The sequence below is a fragment of the Heterocephalus glaber genome, unplaced genomic scaffold (genome assembly GCF_053883595.1).
Source record: "Heterocephalus glaber isolate CG9 unplaced genomic scaffold, H.glaber_assembly_v1.0 deba00001509, whole genome shotgun sequence".
Lineage (NCBI taxonomy): Eukaryota > Metazoa > Chordata > Mammalia > Rodentia > Bathyergidae > Heterocephalus > Heterocephalus glaber.
In genome coordinates this window covers 40,673,824-40,697,462 of record NW_028258325.1, presented here as the reverse complement: position 1 = coordinate 40,697,462, position 23,639 = coordinate 40,673,824, and the positions used below count along the sequence as shown (strand labels likewise).

General features: G+C 39.3%; 1 protein-coding gene across 5 annotated transcripts in view; it reads left to right on the top strand.

The window, feature by feature from the left end:
• Tec (tec protein tyrosine kinase) overlaps positions 1–23,481 on the top strand; it is a 127,100-nt gene extending 103,619 nt beyond the window's left edge. For all 5 annotated transcript variants that reach the window (XM_004849751.4, XM_021262390.2, XM_013073981.3 and 2 more), the window contains exons 8-18: positions 2,440–2,505; positions 7,782–7,836; positions 10,235–10,314; positions 12,158–12,291; positions 15,159–15,233; positions 16,332–16,503; positions 16,626–16,842; positions 18,959–19,023; positions 21,349–21,467; positions 21,550–21,707; positions 22,845–23,481. In XM_004849751.4, coding sequence (XP_004849808.1) covers positions 2,440–2,505; positions 7,782–7,836; positions 10,235–10,314; positions 12,158–12,291; positions 15,159–15,233; positions 16,332–16,503; positions 16,626–16,842; positions 18,959–19,023; positions 21,349–21,467; positions 21,550–21,707; positions 22,845–22,928 — 1,225 coding nt within the window. In that variant the 3' untranslated portion in view covers positions 22,929–23,481. The remainder of the gene's footprint in view (positions 1–2,439; positions 2,506–7,781; positions 7,837–10,234; positions 10,315–12,157; positions 12,292–15,158; positions 15,234–16,331; positions 16,504–16,625; positions 16,843–18,958; positions 19,024–21,348; positions 21,468–21,549; positions 21,708–22,844) is intronic.
• The last annotated feature ends 158 nt before the right edge of the window (positions 23,482–23,639 follow it).

Sequence of the window (23,639 nt, the reverse complement as noted above, 5' to 3'; positions counted from 1 at the left end):
TAACATTTTTAGGCCTAGAGGAAGGTGCAAATGATAGCCTATATATCATATATATATTTAAATATTTAGGTATTAATAAATCAGGTTGACAAACTGGTAAAATGTCATTTATCCTCCAACTTGACAAATACAGCTTCATGATGACAAGAAAGTCAAGGTTGGGGATTAGATCTCCAAGTCAGAAAGCGGGAGCCCCAACACTGCTCCTGTTGCCTCCTGCCCCAGCTGCATCTCTCCTGTGCACTGTGGTCTCTTCCAGCCTGTACACTCAAGCCTTGTCTGCATGGCTCGCAGCAGCCAAGCTCCAACATTGCTGCCCTGGGCCTTGGTGGAAGGCACTGAATGTGACTGCCAGTGCAGTGGACCCAGAGGAAAGGCCATGTGGGCCCTGGAAATGGGCCAGGAATTCTGGGATCCTAGTTGATACTCTAGAAGAGGGCTGAGGAAATAAGGGCTTTAGCAGAGTTCTTCAAAGGGTGGATCAGGGCAGAGGCCCTTGTGGCCCAGGTCTAAGGATGGTACTAATTATTAAAATTATTAAATTCATTTCCCTTGATTAGCTCTAATATGCATTTTTACAGTTGCTTTGTTCAAAAAAGGATCTAAAAAAAGTCCAAACATTTCATTTTATCTGATATCTTACTTGTATTTCTTTTATTCTATAATGGTTGCCATCTTTTTCTCTCTTTTTTTCTTTTCTGGTTTTTTGAGACAGGGTTTTACTTTGTAGTTCAGACTGGCCTTGAACTCACTGTGTAGCCCAGGCTAGCCTCGGACTCTCAGAGATCCTCCTGCCTCAGCCTCCCGAGTGCTGGGATTACAAGCGTGTGCCACCACGCCCAGCCCTTTTCTCATTTTTGATTTATTAATGACACCAGCTCATTTACCCTATAAAATGAACCATAATCTAAGTTAGGCTCATTATTTCCTTCTGGCGCCATTTAACGTAACTCTATGTCTTGTATCTTCTGAAAACTGGTGATTGGATCTAGTGGCTTGATCACTTTAGACGGTAAACTCTGGGTGTCCTATTATCAGTGATACTAAAATGCTCCATGGTCCAGGTGTCAGCCTTAGTCCTCTGTCATCTTCATCTGAGTTTCCCCTGGTGACTCTGACATCTATTAGTGATTGTTGCTTAGATCCATTGTTTCCTTACGGATTACAAAATGGTGATTTTCAAATTTTGTTATTCCACCACATTTATTCTCTGAAGAGCTGCATCATCAATCAGTTCATTTAGTTCAGCAGTAAGAGGAAGGAAGAATTTTTTTGATCCTTAACTTTTACCAGTTTTCAGAATTGTGAGTTGATGACTGGACCGATATTTGTAGTGTTATGCGGTGAGTTCTGTCCATTGCAGTCCTCATGCTTTCTGCTGGAATCATCCCTTCTTGGGTCAGTGAAAGCTGCTTTTGTTTGAGAACCCCACTAGTCTTTCTTGACTTGCTTGCTTTCTGGCTCAGTAAAATGGCTCAAACTCATCTTGCATTTTTCCTGGCCAAACCTGCAATTTGACATTTTTCCAAGGAATGCTGGCTCCTTTTAATCAGAAGTAGTGTTTAGGGACAATCATTGAGATGCTTGGTTTCTAATTACTGCTGGATTGTCATTGCTTGTAGGTTTTTCCCAGTGCAGAAGGGCTGTATGTGTGTGTGTGTGTGTGTGTGTGTGTGTGTGTGTATGCATGCATGCGTGCTTGTGTGTGTACACGTGTGATGACTTTTTCCTAATAGTTCAGATTCAAATTTGAGCTCACAAAGTTTTACTTGCTTTTTAAAATTTTACCAATGTATCTATTTTCTATACTGAAAATCTTGGCTCCAACAACAGCTTCTTAAACTGTCATATGCATTAAGAGTCATCTGGGATAAAATTAAATATTCCTTGGCCCCTTATAGGTTTTCTTAATATGAATCTCTTGGGTTATGATTCAAGAATTTGCTTTTTTTTTTTCCTTTTTGCAGAACTGGGCATTGAACCCAAAGCCTTGCCCATGCTAAGGAATTTCCCTTCAAACAAGCACCCCAGGCCCCATGGTACTAACACAGAGATCAGGGACCACCTTTTGTTCTACAGGGTCATTGGTGGGTGTTTTTATCCAACACTTTCACTTTAGTGAAGCAGTAGTTTCTTTAAAACACCCTAAGAAATTGTGACAACTCAGAGTTGAAGTCCTGGCCCTGTTCTGGCAAGCTTTAGGACCTTGGAGAGGTACCTTAATATTTCCAAGGCTTGGTTTCCCCACCAGAAAATGTGTACAATAGTGTTTGCCTGTGTGAGATCAGATGTGGAAGTGCTTTATAAGAGGTCACATGATATAAGTATATTGAATTATTGGGGGACAGCCTGTTTGTCTTACAAGGTTCAGGCAACATGTTTTAATTATTCCAGAAAATAATTTCTGTTTACCTAAAGCATTTTTTTTCTTATTTCTAGGACTGAAGGCTATATCCCAAGTAATTATGTAACAGGAAAGAAATCCAGCAACTTAGATCAATATGAGTAAGTAACTGTTTTTTGAGTGTGGAAAATAGGAGTATATTTTCATTTTCCTAATTACATAAGGCATTTTGAAGATTAATGATATTTTTCATTATCTTTAGAAGGTGGTGCCAACATATCCTTAATTCAGTTATCTGGTATTGTAAAAACTGAGATTTAGTCCCTAGAATGCATTTTTCCCAAAGGTGCTTACTTGGAGTTCTGTCAGCATTCACAACTGAATTGATTTTAAATAAATCACAGTGTAGCTGTCCAGATCATTGTTCATTCATTAGGAATATGGGAATAACATTTCCCAGAGAGGTCTTTAAAAATGTGTTATTGTTTTCTTTTCCTATAAAATAATAATATAGGATTATTGTTTTAAAACTTTGAATCTAAAAAATAATAAAAATTTACTCATTAATCAGAGTCAACTTTTGTCAACATTAGTACACTTCCTTTCAATCTTTTTATTATTTTTAAAAAGATAAAATCGTGCTGTATATACTGTTTTATATAATTTTGCTGATGTAATGGTAGGACTAAATACTTCTTGCTATTAACTATTCTTTGAAATTATTTTCAAAGCTGCATTATATCTCATTCAGTCACAAATTTATTAAGTATTTACTGCACTCTTAGCATGTATCAGGTGCTCTGCTAGACCTCAGGGGTATAACCAGGTACCCAGCATGTGGGTCCACAATAATTTATATGTCTTCCTTATTTGTGAGGCATTAGGTTGTTTTTGGTATCTTTTCTATATTAAAATAACTGGGATAACTTCTTCTTGCTTAAAATCTGCATCATGGTAGAGGCTGCATGCATGACATATTAAGACTCTTGCTGCATGCTGTCACCCTGCTTTCCAGAGAAGGTGTACAGTTCCGTGTCCACTGGCACTCCCTGGCCAGGCTTTAATGCAAGGCTCATATGTACCAAGCACTCTTTTATGGTCATTATGAAGTAGCATATTAATGTGTCTTGTACTACCTTAAAGACAAAGCAAAAACTCAAGAAGCTGTTGCCTGTGTCCATGTCATTATTATAACATCAGTGTACTTTAATATCTAGAAAAGGACTAAATACTTGGTGATTTTAGAAATAGGCAGAAGCATAAACAATATACAATCATGCATGGCTTAAGACATTTTGGCCCCAAAGAGATTCTCTATTTGACAGTGGTCCTAAAAAATTGTGAGCAAGCTGAAAAATTCCTGTTGCCTAGTATTTTCTGTACCTTTTTAGGTTTAAATGTGTTTTAGATACACATATAATTACAGTTGTTATACTTGCCTACAGTATTCATCACAGTAACGTATTGTGCAAGCTTGTAGTGTACACAGCTGAGGTGTGCATCATCAAGCTGTATGTGATAGGCCCTATGATGTCCTCACAATGATGGAATTGCCTAACAATGCATTTGAAGGTATCCTTGTCATTGAGGCATGACTATGTAAATAAAATAGTGTTTCTGCTCTTAATTACATTTTAGGAAAAGAAACTAAAACCCTTAGAAACAGGGAACACCCTAAAAGGTGAAAACGAACCTGATTCGAAGGGATAGGACAGAAAACTAACTGATAATTGGGGAGGATGGTGCTTGAAAAACAGATAATCCTTATCTAATTAGGAGAACTCCTCTTATGACTCATGAGATTTCAAATCAGGATTTTCAGTGCCAGAGTGTATGATTCATGACCACAAGCATTTTGGTTATATCTTCATTTGGAAATTTAATCCCTTCTAAGGGATTTTCCTCCTCTGTGTGACTCTGCATCTGCTGTGGTCTCTGATGTGAGAGTCCCCTCCATGTGACAATGTGCCAGGCCCAGCAGGTGACAGGGGAAAGCTGTCCTCATTGTGGGCAGGCAGAGTTCCTTTCTTCTGCTGTCTTCCTGCTACACGTTATGTTATGTTATGTTTTGCTTTGTTTTATTTTGACCGTAGCCCATCCTAACACCTCTCTCATATACTCATGGCTAGGAAACAAGCCTGCCAGTTGTTGAATCGATCATTCTGCTGTTTGCTTGGGTTGGTTGATGGGGAATCCCAGGCCACAGTGTATCCTTGGGCTGGATCCAGGACTGCCAGACCCATGGCTGCCAGGGCTCTTAGTAACCTAGTTCTGACCTCCACACCCAGGGAACAGTTGGTGAGGAGAAGATCAGAACAACTGCTGCCAGAAAAGAAAGTGGATTCATTAGGATGAGCAAGAGGGAAAGATGTTAAAGGAAGAGAGTGTAGAGGGCTAAAGGCTTTGAATGGGTAATATAGGAGACAGGGCCACAATTGAAGAACAAGCAAAATTTTATAGCTGGTTGGTTGGTCATTTTATATTTTTCCTTCATGTCTACTTGTTGTCTTTTCATGAAGAAGATTTATCTTCCCCAACAAACCTGACCAGGCTTTGGCCTCCTCTTTCCCTTTACCCAGATACTGCTATGAATTCCCGATCCTCTGGAATGTCCAGTTGACATTCCAGTTCAAACAAGTGATATTAGGGTTTTGATGTCTGAGAATAGATTGATAAGTTACCTAACAATTCTGGCCATGATTTTTAGAGGTAGAGCTCCTTCAGCAAAGGTGTTAACATCTGATGAGGCGTCTCTGTGTCAGGCTTGTGAGGGAGGTGTATGGCTGCCATCTCTCTGTCTATTCATGTCACACAGGCTTCTTCATAGTCCACCTGTGTGTATGTCACTTTCTGACAGGATGAATTCTGCTCTTTTTCTCCTTTCCTAGGTGTGTTAGTCAGTTGTCTGTTGCTATGATAAAATACTTGAGAAAATCAGTTTCTATAGAAGGAAAGATTTATTTTGGCTCAGTTTCAGAGGCTTCAGTCCATGGTTGGGTGGTTCCCTTGTTTCTGACCTGTGATGGGCAGAACAGGATTGCAAGGAGGGGATGTTGAAGCAAAGCTGCTCAGCTTGTGGTAACCAGGAAGCAGAGAGAGGAAGGGGCTCAGGTCCCAAAATACCCTTCAGGGACATTCTCCTAAGTGATTTCCTTCCTCCAACTAGGCCCCACCTCTTCCCAATAGCAGCACCAGCTGGGAACAAAGCCTTCTACATGTGAGCCGCAGGGGAGCATTCCAGATCCAAACTGTAATGGGGATAGGTATCATGGGAAAAGCCATAAAAAGCCACTGAGAAATAATCATCAGTTTATTTGTTCATTCCTCTTTACTCTTGCCTTCCTTCAGCATACCATTAAAGTCTGAGTCTATACCATGTGTTAGTCAGCTTCACATGACTACAAAATATACCTGAGATAATTAACTTTAAAAAAGATTTATTTTGATTCATGGTTCTGGGGGTTCCAGTCCATGACCTATTGGCCTCATTGTTTTGTGCCTGTGTCAAGCAGCACATTATGGTGGGAGTTGTGTGGGAGGGAAAAATTGCTTTCATCATGACCAGAAAGCAAAGACAGGAACAGGAAGTGGTCAGAGTCCCACAGTCTCCTTTGAGGACACAGCTTTATGACACAAGGCCCCACCTACCATGAAAGGTTTCACATCCTCCCAGTGCTGCCACCCTGGGGACCACACCTTTAACATATAGTCCTTTAGAGGATATTCCAGATCCAAACTATATCAAATTCCAAGGATGGAAACATCCTTTTCAGGGAATCTAAAAATGTGGTAAAAATGATGTCTTGGCACAGGATTTCAGAGTCTGCTCTCTGCTCAGTGAATTCTTTTTTCCCCCTTATTTTCTTTATCCCTTCCCAGGAGATGGAATATAGTAGATGAGGAAGGGACCTCCTTTGAGTCTTTTATGTCTGGTTTCTCTCTGAGAGCTACAGATTAGCTTTCCTGATTTCCTGTAGCTGAACCTGAGTCTTACCCTCCATTGCTTACTCTCCCTGAGAAGATGTGGGACTGGATCTTCTGTTGCTTGTAAATAGAAATTTTCTCATATCTCCTACTAGTTTAGAATGCATAATTAAAGTTCTAGTTATCTTTGCTTAGCTATTTTTATGACTTTTTGATACCTGCAGATGTGTCTTGTATCAATGGAAAAGGTTTAGGGCCAGAATTCATTTCATTCTCCTAATGAATTCTATTTCTCAATTGCATTCAGAAATGGATTGATCAACACTGCAATTTTGTTGAACTTGGTCTCATTTCATAGAGTCCATAGTAATGAGATGTTAAAAATTCTGAGGCCTGGTTCATGACCTGACCAAATAAAATATCTGAAATCAATAATTTGCAATGTATATTTGTCTGCTATATAAAAGCATCTAGACAGAAAGAGATCTTGTATTTTGTTCTTTGTATTTTTGCCTTCTTCCATCAGGGAAGCCTTTGTGTTCACTTGTCCAGGGTGTTTGTTGGGCCAGAAGCAGGTGCTGGCTCTTGTGTTAGGCTAAATCAGTGGTGGAAAACTCAAATGCCCAGAGGCTTACAGCTGGCTTCATGACATTTGAAGTTCCGGGGCATCATGTTAAAAAGCATCTAACTAAGTACATCTGACACTGAAAGCCAGAGACTTTTGGCCCATTTGTTTACAGTCACATGAAGGGATTATATCGAGGGAAGTAGGGAGGATGAGGATGAGGTGGGAAATGGCGGCTAAAGAGCATGGACCTCTAGGGTTTTAGAGTATGGCTTTGGGCAGGGTCAGGAACTGATGGGAGGGAAGGTGTGGCTGCTTGGGTGACCATGAGGGATTGGGGGTGCAGGAAAGCAGCAAGTCTGGACGACTCAGCAGCCAGCTCTTAAATTTCACTCCTTTTCTCTTGGATACTTGGGGCCTTCATGAAACTCAATGGAGAGCCACCGTAGTGACTTGAGATGACATCTGATTTAATTTGAATTCAGGACACTGTAAAGTGACATTCCTGCATCTTTGAATCAGTGGAAAACATCTATTCTTGCTATAATTATAATAATGAAACATCGGAAATGATTTTTTATGTTAAATAATGAAGAATAGCTTACATGAATTATGACACATCCATACCAATATACATAGAACTATATGGATTTGTAAAAATGTCTATCATATGAAAAATTCACGTTATGATGTATCAAGTAGAATTTGATTCTACTTTAATGAAACAATAAGAATGTGGACATACATAGGTTATTTTTATAAAAGTATGGGTAGTAAAAGGCCTGGAATAGATACATCAAAATATTACTGTTGCCTATTGAGATTATGAGTGATGTCTTTCATTGTTCTTATTTGTTGTATTTGTTATTGATGAATTTATTAATCCTACCTAGAATAAAAAATAACTTAAAGATCTGTGGGCTTAAGTATACATATTTTTTTTTCTAGATGGTATTGCAGAAATACAAATAGAAGCAAGGCAGAGCAACTCCTCAGAATTGAAGTAAGTGTTGTGCTTATTTTGTGGGCTTGATTTCAGCACAGGTTAATTTTAATGAATGTCTAATAAGTGGTCTCACATACTTGTTTCTAAAGCCTAAAAAAGGACTATGATATAAAGAAGTTTTTTCCAACATCATTGAAAAGAAAACACTGGTGTTTTAGTTTACTGGGCTTCAGTAACAAAGTGCCACAAACTGAGTGGCTTTGACAACAGAACTTTCTTGGCTCACAGTTGGGGAGGCCAGCAGCTCAAAGTCAAGGTGCGGGCAGGAGAGTTGGTTCCTTCTGAGGGCTGGGAGGGGAGACTGTACTGTAGGCCTCCCACTATAGCTGGCAGATGAAGCTCTTTCCTTCACATCCTTTTGTCTCTGTGCATGTCTGTCTGGGTATACACACTTTGTTTCACAAGGGCGCCAGTCATATTGAATCTGAGTCTACCCTAATGACTTCATTTTAACTTGACAACCTCCGTAAGGACCCTGTCTCCAGTTGGGTGGTGGAAGGTGCCTGTATTCCATCTACTCCGGAGGGTGAGTCAGGAGGATTGCAAGTTTTAGGTCAGTCTGGGCAGTTTAACCAGACCCTGTCATAAACACATACATCCATCCAACCACAAACACACACCCAAAACACCCACAGAACCTCTATTTCCAATCTCCAGTGAAGGCCACATTCTGAAAAACTGGGGCTTGGGACTCCAGAGTTTTGGGGGGTTATGGGGAAAGTGACACAATGAAACCCATGACTGTAGGTGATAGTTATACATGAGCAACATTTTCTTTTTTTCTTTCTTGCTGATTTATCATTTGCTATCTTGATTTTAGTACTTAAGTGTGTTTTTCTTTTTTTGTTCAAAGTTACTTATTTTAGAATAATTTATAATTGTATTATGTGATCTCATTTATAAATGAAATTTTAATAACATATTTATTGGTCTTAGAAAAAAATGTGCTGAAATTGTTACACTTTAAAGAGAGTTAAAGGGAAAGGATAAAGTATAGTGTAGAGGAAACTGCACCTAGTTGAAGAAGACCTGAGTCTAGCTGTGACTTTCTTATTCTACTTTTTGGATCTGTAAGGTAGGGTTGGAGTAGAAGATGACCTCTACAATTCCCTGCATTTATGATCTAGTTATCCTGTGTAGTAGTAGTTCCAGTTCTTCTAACTCATGCTTTCCCATTTTCCCTCCAGTTTGTTACCACCAGTCAAGATTTGTCGATTGTTTCTAGTTTATGCTGAAAAAGCAAGTGTAGGTGACTTTGCTGATTCAGTCTGCACCTAAGATGCTCATCCCTGTGAGGGCCTTGTGTACCTTCTGAAGACCTCACAGTGTGAGACAACTGTAGAGGACTGGGTAGTGAGGTGGTCTGGGGTCCCAATCCTGATTTGCTACTTACAGTATGACTCGAAGCAGGTTATCCAGCCTTTCCACACTCTGTTTTCTTGCCTGTGAAGTAAAACATGGATAAGAGGAGTACCACATTCACATATGAGAACATATTAGAACAATAGCCTTTCATTAAACAAATGGAAGCTGTTTTATTTTTTATTCATCAATTAGCATAATTATTGTTTGTAATTGCTCTATTCAGATCTATTTATAGGGCCTTATTTCAGATCTACTGTCTGATGAATAAGAATAAAGTTTATTTTGCTTTTCAATCATGAAACACAATTTTTAATCCTAAAACAATGTAAATGCCAGAGGATGGATATGACTAGAGATTGTTGGTAGGGAAATATTTGAGGTTCATAGTTTCTTTTTCTTGCTTGGACCCTGATAACAATTATTCATTCGGCATTGTACTCATTCAGCAATGTTCAGTCAGTTCTGACTTTTATTTCTTCTGTTGAAGTTACTTGTGCCTCCATTTCTCCTTCTGTAAAGAGTGATATTTAACATCAAACTCCAGGGGAATTAAAGATATTTAAGTACAGTCTTATAAAGAGCACTTGATATTTACAGGAAAAATGCTGTGTAAATAGAAATGATATTGAGTCAGGACTCGCAGCTTATAGCAAATGTGAAAAACATTTGAAATGAAACTCAGTTGTCTAAGATTTATATTTTTCACTGTTTCCTCGTGTGTCTGGGACCAACTGAAATTGCAAACGGTTGTCTGTTAGTTCTGAAAGGGCCCTAAAAGGGCCTGAGTTGAAATGGCTCCATTAGTGGGTGTGAGAACTTGTGATTGTGAGGAGTGTGAGTGTGCTTTCTTCAGTCATAGCCCACTAGTGTGGAGTAGAAGCCAAGAGGCCTTACTGGGAAGTTGCAGTTCTCCAGAGCAGGTTTTCTAGGCAAAGGTAATAGTCATAAAATTGGGTTTTTGAATCTTCTCCATGGTATTGATAATAGTAATTGGAGTAAAAAAAAAGAAATTTCTCACTTTGGATTTTAGGATAAAGAAGGTGGTTTTATGGTAAGGGACTCCAGTCAACCAGGCTTATATACAGTCTCCCTTTATACAAAGTTTGGAGGGTAAGTAATCCTGCTCTTTTATATTTCATTGCTTTTTAATTTTATTTTTAAATTTAGAATATATACAGAGTCCACCAAAAATGTATACACACTTCAGAAAAAGAAAAACTTTTATAAATATTTTAATTCTAAATTTATTGAGACATTATGAGAATAATACAAGTTACCTGTGGCCTCTACAATTACAAGAGGTGCTCAAAGTGGTGGCTAATAGCTTCCAGACATTTATTAGTACAGTGAACTGCAGCTTGGGTGACTTTGGCATTGAGGTTTCTGCACATACAATTTTCAATTTCTTCTCTAAGGGCTGGCAGTGTAGTGGGTTTTCTGTGACATACGACATCCCCTAAAGTCCTCCCTTCAAGGGTAACACCATCTGTTGAAAAAGCCTCATACTATTTGTTTTTTCCTGAAGTGTGTATAAATTTTTGGCATTGTCTGTCTGTCTGTCTATCTATCTATCTATCATTGCTGTAAAAGCTTTAGTAATATTCAACAAATAATTATTGTACATTGAACTAAGTACTAAGTGAGCAAAGTAGGCACTGATCTTTCCCTCCAGTATCTTAGGAGAGACTACACAGGCAACAGGTGGAGATAGTGGTGTAGGAGTAAGGGCTATGGTAGGAGGGTGATGTGTGTGGGGATGGTCTTGGAGGGTACATATCCAAGACATATCTGAGTCGTTCATGAATGTCATCTTAAATAACATACAAGCTGAGGCAGAAAAAAGTGGAAAGAAGGAGAGAGTTTCTGACCATTGAAACTACCTGATCCCAGAGGTGAGAGAGGATACAGTGAATTAAAGGAACTGAAAAAAGTATGTGTAGCTGAGTTGGAGGGAGGGACAAAGTGAAGGAGGAAGAGAAACTTGAGAGGTAAAAGCAGAAGCCAGCTAACATCAGTGTCTTAGTTACTATTCTCATTGCTGGGACAAGATACCTGACACCCAAAGTTAAAGGAGGAAAGGTTCACAGTTTGGAGAGGCTTCAATCCATAGTTGGCTGGCTCCAAGGCAAGGCATGGCAGAGGAGAAACAGTCCATGCCAGGGTAGGCAGAAAAGCAGCAAGCAGCAGCAGCAACAGCAAGCCTCCCTTTCCCTTTTTATTCCACCCAGGCTACAAGCCTATTGGTTGGTGCCACTCATATCCAGGGTGGGGCTTCTGTCTTCAGTAAATCCATTCAAAACTATGCTAAACCAATTAGTGGACCTATCTAGTACCACACACCCTTAATTTCAGTATCACATACCCATGATCCAGACACCTTCCATAAGCCCCACCTATGAGTGCATGAGGCTTTGGGGGGACATTTAGATACAAGCCATAACAATTAGTGTTGAGGAGTCTTACCTTTACCCTAAGAGCAATGAGAATCATCCTGAAAGCATTTTCAGCAAGTGACATCTAGAGAAGATCTGGGTTCTATAAAATGGAATACAAATATTTATAAATCTAATATATTTACTTTAGAAGTTCAAGTGTTCTAGACATTTACAAATTTATGCCAATAACAGGTACAAAAGAGTGATAGTAACTCTTTAAATGATAGTAACTCTTACAATGATTATTTTAAGACTTTCAACTGTTGTTGACTGGAGTTAGTAAATCTTCTCTTTCAGTCTCATGCAAGTGACCATATATATTACTGGTGTTCACTTTCACAATTTCTATATGTTAATATAGAAAGGGAAAGCTAGGAAGAACATGGAGAAAAATAATATTTGTGCCTGAAGTAGAAGGGACCATGCAGAAGGAGCCTGTGGTTATCTTGTAGAAAGCATGTAAGAGTGAAGTTGCATTATTTCAACTTGGTTGTAACACTCTTTGATTTTTGTTATAGGGAAGGTTCATCAAGTTTCAGGCATTATCATATAAAGGAAACAACAACATCTCCAAAGAAGTATTATCTAGCAGAAAAGCATGCTTTTGGTTCAATTCCTGAGATTATTGAATATCATAAGCACAATGCAGCAGGTAAGTAAGCTATTAATATCTACTTCAAATATTACGTAGTGATTAAAATGATCAGACATGTAATACATTTTCCCTTGAGCAGTTTTGTTTTGTAGTTAGTTAATTGTAGAGTATGACTGATATAAAATTATTGCATGTTAAGGAAGTGATATATATTTGTATTTTAGGGTAATCACAAAAGTTGTCAGATGAGCCAGGATTTTATCCTATGCTACAGGCCTCCAAAGAGTAGTGTATAGATGTTCCTGGACTCTCGATGGGGTTGCACCCCAATAAACCCATCATAAGTTCAAATAGCGTAAGTTGAAAGTGTGTTTACTACACCGAACCTACTGAACACTTGTTAGCAACACAGTATACTGCAGCAGATCAGTCCCTTGACTAACTGGGAGCTGAGGCTCACTGGGGCCACCCAACATCCCCAGAGAGTCCTGTACATTGGCAGCCCAGGGAAAGAGCCCAAATCACTAGCCAGCAAGATCTAAATTCAAAAGTCAAGTACAGTTCCTACTGAATGCATATCGCTTTTGCACCATTATAAAGTTGAACGTTTTTAAGTCAAAACCATCACAAGTTGTAAACCCTCTGTAACAATGTCCCAAATTTTCTGTCTTTCTGACTCTCAGCAACACTTAGCACCTGTGTGGCAACAAAACAAACACCAAAACAGTAAGAACGGAAATCACATTCATGCCTGTTGATGTTCCTTAGGATGAAGATATCTAGATTGGATTTTAACAAAGCAATTTTTTTGCAAAACCTGTTGTTCTTTTGTGGGTGCATTTACTTTGTTTCAGATAATGATAGGAACAGTTACTGAAATATAATTTACACACCCAAAATTTATCCATTTAAAGTACACAATTCAGTGGTTTTTAGTATATTTACAGAGTTGTGCTGAAAACGTAATCTAATTTTAAGAGCATTGTCATCATTCCCCAAATAAATCTTGTACTTATTAACATTCACCCTCTATCCATCCTTAAGCCCCAGGCAACCACTGACCTACTTTCTGTCTCTATAGAATTGCCTATTCTGAACATTTTGTTTAAGTGGAATCTGCAACATGTGGTCTGTTGTGACTAGTTTCTTTGTGACAGTTTAATGTTTTTGACAGTTGTGCATGTTGTATCACGTGTAAGTATTCCATTCCTTTTTTTTTATTGAAAAAGGTACACCACAAGTTTGTTGAAATAATTAGATAATATAAAAATGCACAGGGCTGGACACACAGGAATTTCACAATAACTTCTAGTTATTGATTTACCATGCAGAAGCTAGCACATTTGTGGAATGGTTAGATTCTCAGGTCAACATATAAATCTACATTTAACTCATAAATAAAACAACAGTTCTGCAGTGTGTCATGCTAAATAGTAAGACAGAGGATCAGCTTCTCTAATTCCAAATCTAGGGAGTCAAGATCTTAATCTTCACCTGTTGCAATAAGAAGGAATCTTTCATCTATTTATGGAAACCAAGGCGCCGCTGGGTGTACACAACTGTAGACATATTGAGGTTGGGGGAGAAATTGCTGAAGATATCACTAAAGATTCTGGACAACTATACATCTCCAGTAATAGTTTTTGTTTTGATGAGTTTGCTGAATACAACCTTTAGAAATTAGCTTGTGTATTCTGCTTACATCTAATATATTCTAAGAAGGAGGTCCTGGGAAGGTGAAATTTCTAATTTAGGCAGCCTTCTGGATAAGGCATCCATTCCTTTTTATGGATAAATAATAATCCATTGCATGGATGGATTATTATCATCAGTTTGTGACAGACATTGGGTTGTCTCCTCATATTGGCTTCCATGAATAATGCTGCTAGAAACAGTTGTGTACAAATGTTTGTGTGGAATTATGTTTTCATTTTCCCTTTGGTATTGACCTAGGAGTGCATTTGCTAGATTTTTATAGGAATTCTTTGCTTAGTATTTGAGGAACTAATTCATATTGATTATCCCCAAATAACTTTTTTTATATCTCTTGTTATTTTCTTTTTTTGGTGTTAACGTTCGCCTGCTTTTTTCTTTTGTGTTCTTGAATAAGATTTATGTTTACCATTATTTCAATTCATGACAAACATGTATTTAGCACTCTACATGGTAGAAAACAAGCTAGGTTTTGGGGAGAATGTGTGGGAGTAGATAGTCACTGATGCTGATACTCCCAGATCTTACCCTCTGAGGGAAAACAAAGGTGTATATAACAGTTTTAAATTACTACAACAAATGCCACAGTAGAAGAAATGGAGTGCTCTAGATGCTTATAGAAGCACTTTCTGTTTCTTATTTATTGCCATAAACAACTTAAGTTACAAGATTAAACTTACTTCAGTGATTTCCAATAGTTGATGTTTCCCATTTGTTAATATCTGAATCCAATTTTTTTTTTTGGGGGGGTACCGGGAATCGAACTCAGGTCCTTGCGCTTGCGCAGCAGGCGGTGAAACCACTGAGCTAAATCCCCGGCCCTTGAATCCAATTTTTATGTAAAAATTGCTAACATTGAGTTATGTCAGGCAAATCATTTTAATTTGAAGCAGACCAATATAATTCTTTTTCAGTTCTCGTACTGGGAAAGAAAATGAAGTAATTGCTGGTAGCAACTGTTAGAAAGTCTTAATATCCTTTAAATGTTCCAGAAAAGAGGAAGCTAGTGTTGTAAAAACTGATAAAAACTATAGTGTTTAAAAGATAGTGTGTTGAATAAATGAAAGCATATAGCACAGTGCTGTGTGTCCACACAGGTGAGCAGTAAATTAATAAATGAAAGTATTTTACAAGTGTGTTTCTCATTTAGCATTTGGCCATGTAGCATGATTAAGAATGACTTCAGCTGTGATACTTTCTTTGCTTTCTAGGACTTGTCACAAGGCTGCGGTATCCCGTTAGTACAAAGGGGAAGAATGCGCCAACCACTGCAGGCTTTAGCTATGGTAACTCTCACTTTGTGGTTGCATTGACTAATTTTCTTTGAATCCTTAATCACAAAACAAGTTTAGATGTATAAATTTCTACTTGGTGGAACTGTTTTTTTAAAAATAAGTTTATAGTTTGGGTCTTTGGATGATTATACTTCATAGCCATTGTAAGCCTAAGTTTTCTATTTTATTTTTTTAATTTTAATTTTTATTAGTACATGTTTGAAGTACACAATGATTGCATCCCTTGTGGGGAGTTGGTGGTACATACACACGCACACCAACATTCTTTTTTCATCTCCCTCTCCTCCCCTACTTTCCCTTCCCTCTTATCTCTTGGTCCCCTTCCCATCTGCAAAAGATCTGTCTCCCTATTTCCCATTATCTATCTTTTATTTTGCTCTTTGATATATTCTGGGTTTCCCATTTAAGAGAAACTATGCTATATTTAAGCTTGTGTGTCTGATTTATTTCATTTAACATTATGGTCTCAAGGTACATCCATTTTTCTACAAATGACTCAAGGTTATCCTTCTTTATGGCAGAGTAGGTTTTCTATTTTCATTCATTCGTAATTCAGCAGAAAACTTTGTGAATGAAAAATAAACTTTATTGTGTTACATCTAAAATAAATCCTAGCCCTTCCCAGTCTGCAGTGGCTTTGTAGTTTACTCTCAGGAATGCAAGGGTGGAGGTAACAGAAGGCTTCTAACTTGATTGTTTTTGTTGCTTCTGGCAAAAGCCTTTTAAACAGCAGATTTAATTCTTTCTAATTTGGTAAAAGGGAAAAAGAAAAAAAGAAACTCAACAAATCCAGGATGAAGAGTGATAAAGGAGGTAGTATTTGTTTTTTTTAAAGTACTTCAGCTTTCAGCTCTCATTATTAGCCTTTGATGCACTTTCCTCCTTCCGTGCTCCTTTGCTTGACAGTTTAGAAAGATACAGAAGGCCACCCTGTGCGGTCAGATGCAGCTGCAGCTCCGTTTTGTGCTTCCCCAGTACTGGTTACAGTGTTATCCTGTAACTTGGATCCAGTCTTGGTTAGCCTTCCTCTGTCCACACTGATTGATGCTGCTTTCTCCTTAGTAAATGTTGTTGCTTTCTGTCTTACAGAGAAGTGGGAGATTAACCCTTCGGAGCTGACCTTTATGAGGGAGTTGGGGAGTGGGCTGTTTGGCGTGGTGAGACTCGGCAAGTGGCGAGCCCAGTACAAAGTAGCCATCAAAGCGATCAGAGAAGGTGCCATGTGCGAGGAGGACTTTATAGAAGAAGCTAAAGTGATGATGTAAGTCACGGTCTCCTTCCAGGCTTTGTTTTTGTATTAAGAAGCGGGCCCCCTCCCCAGCTAATCCACCTGCTGTTTTTTTTTCTCCTGTAATAACTGTGTGTGTATGATTTCACACCCAGGAAGCTGACCCACCCAAAGCTGGTACAGTTGTATGGTGTATGCACTCAGCAGAAACCAATTTACATCGTTACTGAGTTCATGGAGCGGGGTTGCCTTCTGAATTTCCTCCGGCAGAGACAAGGCCTCTTGAGCAGAGATGTGCTGCTGAGCATGTGTCAGGACGTGTGTGAAGGGATGGAGTACTTGGAGAGAAACAGCTTCATCCACCGAGACCTGGTAACCCCACGCCCTGTCTTCCCACACACTGCTTGGTCTCCTCCGTCACACTAGGTCAGCCAGTGATCACTGATGGATCAGGACCCAGTTTTTATTTTTAACAGTGTTTCAGCATTATTTTTAAACTTTGCAAATTTGACTCACCTCATGATTTTAAAGAAAATATTTTTATTAACTCAATAATTTATAGAATATCCCCAATCAAGTTTCCATGCATTGTTATTTGATCTCCTGATAAAAATCCCATGAGGTAGGGGCTGGGGATTAACTCGGTGGTTCCACCACCTGCTTCGCAAGTGCAAGGACCCAAGTTCAATCCCTGGTAACCAAAAAAAACAAAATAAAACAAAACAAAACAAAAATCACAGGAGATAGCTAGCCATAGGAGGTCTATTATCATCATCACTGTTTTAGAGATAAGAGAGCTAGCTTCAGGGAAGTGAATACACTTACCTAGCATGATAAAACAGAGAAGCTAGGGTTGGCCTGCCTTCTGACTAACTCCTAAACTCTTTTCCACTTCACACATTGTAAACAGAAACTGTCTGAGAAATTCCTAATTTCTTTTATCTCTCATAACACTGGGAAAAGATGTAGGCTCACCTTAACTTGTGAAAGTACAGAAAAAGAAATCTGGTACTGGTTTTAAATTATTGTGACGGAGACACTTCTTAGTTTTTTGTTTCTCCTGCTCTCTTCAATTCTTCTTTCCTTCTGTTTTTCATCTCCATGTGTTCTTCACACATGTGTTTGTTTTCAGCATATCTGTCCACACCACTGTCAGTCTACTTTAATTCTTCAACCAAAATAAAATACGATTTGCATTTAGGACTCTCCCCCATATTTTATCTTTAGCTTTCTTGTGATAAAGTAAGGACATGTTTCGTCTAGAGTAGCAGCAAGTGATTTGAAAAAAAATCAGTTACTTAAAACAGGCATTGTTTTTACAAATATAGACTCATTTAATCACCAGAGTAACCCTAAAACTAGGTACTATTACTATTCCCATTTTATGGATGAGGAAACAGAGGCACAAATAAGTAAAATAACAACAGTAGTCCAGTAAATTGTGGAGACAGGATTTGAACCTGGGACGTTTGGCTCAAGAGTACTCTTACTGCTTCCCTCCCTCTCCCTCTCTCTCTCTCAACTACTTATTATGTAGCCCAGGCTGGGCTCAAACTCATGGTGAACCTCCTGCATCAGCCTCTTGAGTGCTGAGATAATAGGTGTGCACCACTATACCTGAGTATATTCCAGAAAGAGTTAAAGATACCATATTACATGCATACCCATACTTATAGCAGCACAGTTCATAAAAGCTAAATTTTGGAAGTAGCCTATATGTCCATGCACAGATGAATGAATAAGGAAAATGTATTCATTAGGAGAAAAAAAATCTTATAAGTGGAATTGCCACATATATAAAATAAGATTCTGAACAATCAGGGAGAAAACTACATTTCTGCTCATGGGTTATAACATGAAAAATATATTTTCTGACAAATGCCATGTCTGCTAGGTTTGTGCCACCCCTTGAGGGAAGATTCTCATGCTTCCATCTCCCACGAGAAAAATCCTATTGACCATTGAGTGGAGGCACCATGAATGTTTTAATATCCTGGAAACCTCATAAATGATGAGTGGGACACTGTTTACCTACAGTTGTTCTTTTGACTGTTTGGGATCGAGGTGACCAGCCACTGATTGACCTTCACTCTGATGGTTTTGTGTTATTAAACTTACTACTGAGAATGTGGATGAAGGATTTCAAGAGGTGTTGATACTTAGTAAGAAAATCACATAGTTTAATGAGAATAGACCTGGAAGGGAAAAAAATGGGTTGACCTTCCTATCTGTCCTTGTTTAGATGTGAACCATTGCTAAGGTTGATATAATAATGCCTTATTGCAAACATGACCTTCTGACCCTATTTTTCTTTCTACCCGATGTTTCATATATCACTGGAGACACTTTCATGGGGATAAAAATAATTTGTGTGAAGGGATTTCTACCCTTTGTAAATGTTGATTGAATTACAGCAAATAATAGCAGAAACTATATTTTTCTACTGCTAGTGTAGAGTTTTTTAATATGCCACTCTATTATTTTCCAGGCTGCAAGAAATTGTCTAGTGAACGAGGCAGGTGTTGTGAAAGTTTGTGATTTTGGAATGGCCAGGTATGGTTGTGTAGATGTGCTTGGAAGTGAATATTCACGCACACATTGTTGTGTGGAATTAATAAGTGTGGTAATTAATAAGGAAATCATATTAGCTCTGAGACAAACCTATTAAGATAACCATATGCATCACGGTGTTAATAATTCTCTCCACTAGGTGGTAGTGTAGCCTGCTAAATATACCACTTTTTGCTCCACAGTGTGGGTTGTATTTCTAAACTCTTGTTTTCACAAGACATTGTTTGGTGGTCAAATGCATAGTGTAACCGCACCTACAGTGTTTTGTTCACTTACATTTTGTAGTTTCAGTAGAGTATTAGAAAAGACCTTAATAAGAATTTAGTTTGTCACTTTTTCCCTCTATCCATTTCTCCACATGTAAAAATTAGGTGTCTGCTATGTGCCAGGCACAACCACATGAACCATAGCAGAGACCAAGCTGTGTGCACCCCACCCACTGGCACTGTATGGTGTGGAGGAAGGAGAAACATAAGACCTGCAAATAAATGGATGTGTCAGAGCAGGGGCCAGCCGAAAATGATGGCCTGCCAATCTGACCTATCCCTTTTTTTGTTCAGCTTGTGAGGCAACAATGGGGTTTTTATTTTTAAATGGTTGAAGAAAATTCAAAGACTATTAGGCTGAAAATTATCTGAAATTCCAAAGTCAGTGTTGATAAAAGTAACATTATTGAGACAGAGCATTGCAAATTTGCCAAAGTGTGGTCTGTGGCTGCACTCATGCTACAGGTGCACTTGAGGGTTGTGTGGCCTATGGATCTACATGGCTGTGTATAATATCTGGCCCTTTCCAGGAAAATGTCTGCCAGCCTCTATGACAGAGATAACTTAGGGTGGGTCAGGAGTGACGGCTGCTCCTTAGATCTGGTGGCCAGGAAGACCCTCTGAGATGGGAACAATAAAGAGAGATCCAAAGGTAGAAGTGATCAATTAGGTGAAAATCTAGGCATGAAGTATTCTAGGTGGAAGGAGCAACAAGAGCAAAGCTTGATGTCTTGGGATGAGTTTGGGCTGCTCAGGGAACTGGATGAAGGCCAGGCAGCTGGCCCATAGGCATCATTGGGAACAGTGAAAATGGCAGGTGAGGACTGGGTCCTGTGGAGCCAAGATCAGCTCCTAAGCAAGCTCAGGGTAGGGAGGTCAGAAAGCTGTCGCTGTCAGCCTCTCACTTTAGAGGTGTTCACTACCCAGTACTCTCAGTTGCTTCATATAAAGGCATTCAGTATCTGATGGACAGTCTTTCATTTTCATATGTTCCTTCTTCAGATATTTGGCCTTTAGAACATTTGTGTTTTCATATCAGCCACTGTAAAACACTCTGTGTAATAATTTCAGACTCCCCTGACTGACAGCAATTTGATGCAGCCCATGGTGGCATTGTCTGCCAGTGACCATCTTTGTCTATAGAGTACAACAAAGGAAGTTTGTGCATTTATTTGAATATTTTCTCATGGCAACTTTTAGAAATTATTTGCACATAGAATAATAGATACATTCCCCTTATAAAGACATACAGAATACATCACAGAAAGGGCTGAAGTCCTCACATCTACCACCCCTAATCAAAGATTCTCCCCAGAAAGAGCCACTGTTATAGATTCTGTGTGTTCTTCCAGAAGGACATAAGTGTATGCACATAGAAAAATGATATGGTATTGTTCTGAATGTATGTGTGGGGTGGAGATGTGGTGCTGTATAAATGTGTACACCACCATTTACATACTTGATTTTGCCTTTTTAATTTGCTTTTTTTATATACTGTAGTTTAAGTTGTGTTCTTCGGAGTCATGGGGGGCTCAAAGCATGTGTTTCTGTGCACCCTGTTCACCACTTCCTTTAGGGCAGCTCTCCTTTCCCATATGGGCCTTTGGATAAGATTTTGGTAAAGAGTAAAATTGCTTTTAAAAAAAGTTTGAGGGGCTGGGGATTTAGCTTAGTGGTTCCATCGCCTGCCTTGCAAGCGCAAGGACCAGAGTTCGATCCCCGGTGCCAAAAAAAAAAAAAAAAAAGTTTGAAAACGGTTTTATTGTATTCTGCCCCTACTGCCTAATAAAATAAAAAGATGAACATAAAAATGAAAGTGTCAATAGTAATGTTGTGATATATCCCTCCAGTGCCCCTAAATTATGCTGAGAGGAAGATGGAAATCACTGGGTGTGGTCACTAAGGTGGCCTTCAGCTTCAGCCAGATGCTAGCAGGACTTTAGTCAACTGTGTTTTTGATTGTAAGGGGAAAAATGAAAGCACATGTGGAAAATATAGATTGTACTTCAGAGGTGCAAACCCATGGTATGTCTTCCTTCAGGTATGTTCTGGACGATCAGTACACAAGTTCTTCTGGTGCTAAATTCCCTGTGAAGTGGTGTCCCCCTGAAGTATTTAATTATAGCCGTTTTAGCAGCAAATCAGATGTCTGGTCCTTTGGTAAGCTCCCAGCTCTGCATTTCCTCACTTTGCTTTGAGGAGAAAACTGGCACATCATTTGGTAACCCTTGTCCTTTTTCAGGTGTTTTAATGTGGGAAGTATTCACTGAAGGCCGAATGCCCTTTGAGAAAAACACCAATTATGAAGTGGTAACCATGGTTACACGAGGTCACCGACTCTACCGGCCAAAGCTGGCCTCCAAATATGTGTATGAGGTGATGCTGAGATGTTGGCAGGAGGTATAGATATTTCTTTTTCTCTTATGAGTCTCTAAAATTTGTGGGGGTTGGGCTTGGTGGGTAGGTAACATACAGCCTTTGTATCCTCGGAATGTGGTGCATGTTTTATAGTGATTTCAAGCTGTTGGTGGGAAGCCAACCCTCAAAAGTCAGTTCTGAGTACTGAAAAGAACTGGAAAATGCTAATAATTAATTTCATAAACTCAGGCTGCTCTCTTACTCCCAAATGGCAATCTTTCCACCTTTGACTGAGCCAGGGACTAGGCAACAGGCCTGGGAAGTTGTTCCTTTCCTTCCCTGAGTCATTCGTGGAGCTACAGTCTCACTCATTTCCCAAGGAGAATTTCTCCTCCCAAACTTCAACTTTCCAACTCTCTTTACTCAGTCTCTGGAAATTCTGTAATGTCACTTCATGGAAGAGATTAGACACCAAAACAACTTTTGAAAAACAGTGACATTATCTCACATGTATTGGGTACTAGGCCCTGTACTGAGTGCTTTAGATTTAGTTTCAAAACAACCCTTTCAGGTATAGAGGCTTTTACAGTGACTGCTTGGTAGATGAGAAGATTAAGGCTGAGGAGGTTTATGCTTGCCCAGGCCAGTTAGCTACAGAACAGGAGGTGCTGGTTTGGCCCCATAGCCCAGGCTCACAGTCATGCCTCCCAAGAGCACTGATTGGGACAGGCAGAGACATTCTGGGCAGGAAGTGGTACTAGGGGTGAGAGGAGAACAGCAAAAAGGTAAGGAGGTGGTTATAAACATGGTGCATACTCAAGGGTGGAGATCAGTCTCATTTAGAAGAGAGCCCATGTGAAGTTTTGTGGGAAATGAAACTGGGTAACAAAGGGTGGGGGAAGGGCAGGTTACAGCTCTCTGCACAGGAGCAGGACTTGATTTCACAGGCACCGGGGAGCTCTGGGAGGTCCTTGAACAGGGACTCGAAAGTGTTGTCTTGGAGATATTTGTCTAGCAGCAGTACAGGGAGGTAATCAGAGCAGAGACAGACAGAGGCTTGACTCTCCCAGCCCCAAAGCTGTGGTCCCCTCTCTGTGGTCTCTGTTACAGGAGTTGGAGCAATGGGACCTTTCTTTCTAGTGAATTCTGTCACCCACAGTTTTTCTTTTTTAATGGTAGAAACCAGAGGGAAGGCCTTCTTTTGAAGATTTGCTGCACACGATCGATGAACTAGTTGAATGTGAAGAAACTTTTGGAAGATGAATGGTGCTGTGACCAGGGGCTTCTGGATCCTGAACCCTGAGGAGGAAATAGCAATTGTGGCTGAATTAATTTGGCACCTGGATGTGTGGACTGGCTAACTTACAAAATCAAACACCTACAGCATTTGCTTCTAGAGCAGCCTTAGTTCTGTGACTGAGCCATCCACATTGTGGAAATGTTAGAGCTGGTGACCCAAAACACTCACTCCTCATCATTCCTCAGCAACCTGAGTGTTGACAGCATGCCAGGCACTTTGCCCGCTTTGGGGGTACTCATGGGACTGTGTTAGCTGGTGCCAGTAGCAGGTCAGGGTACTTGGGGAAGGGGAGGGTACTGGAGCCATGTTGTAGGCCCCTTCTCTTCCCTTTGACTTCTACAGAAATCTGGACCTGGGGCACTGTCTGAATCAGGACTCTACCTTGGATAAGCACCTATCTTTTGTTTTGAAAACATCTCTGTTTTCAAGACTGTTCTTAGTATTACCTTTAAAATATTTGTATGCTGTATATTTTGTAAATACGTATAATATATAAAGTTATATATTTATAAGAAACACGAGTTATCTTTCAAATGAATACGTAATTCTTATATATTTATAAGAAACATAAGTTGTATTTTAATTTTGTAATATTTCCAACTCACCTTCTTAGGATTAGAGAGTCTAAGGAGTAGAGAGCTCCTTTCTGGCAGATCAAATATTCCTTATCTGCG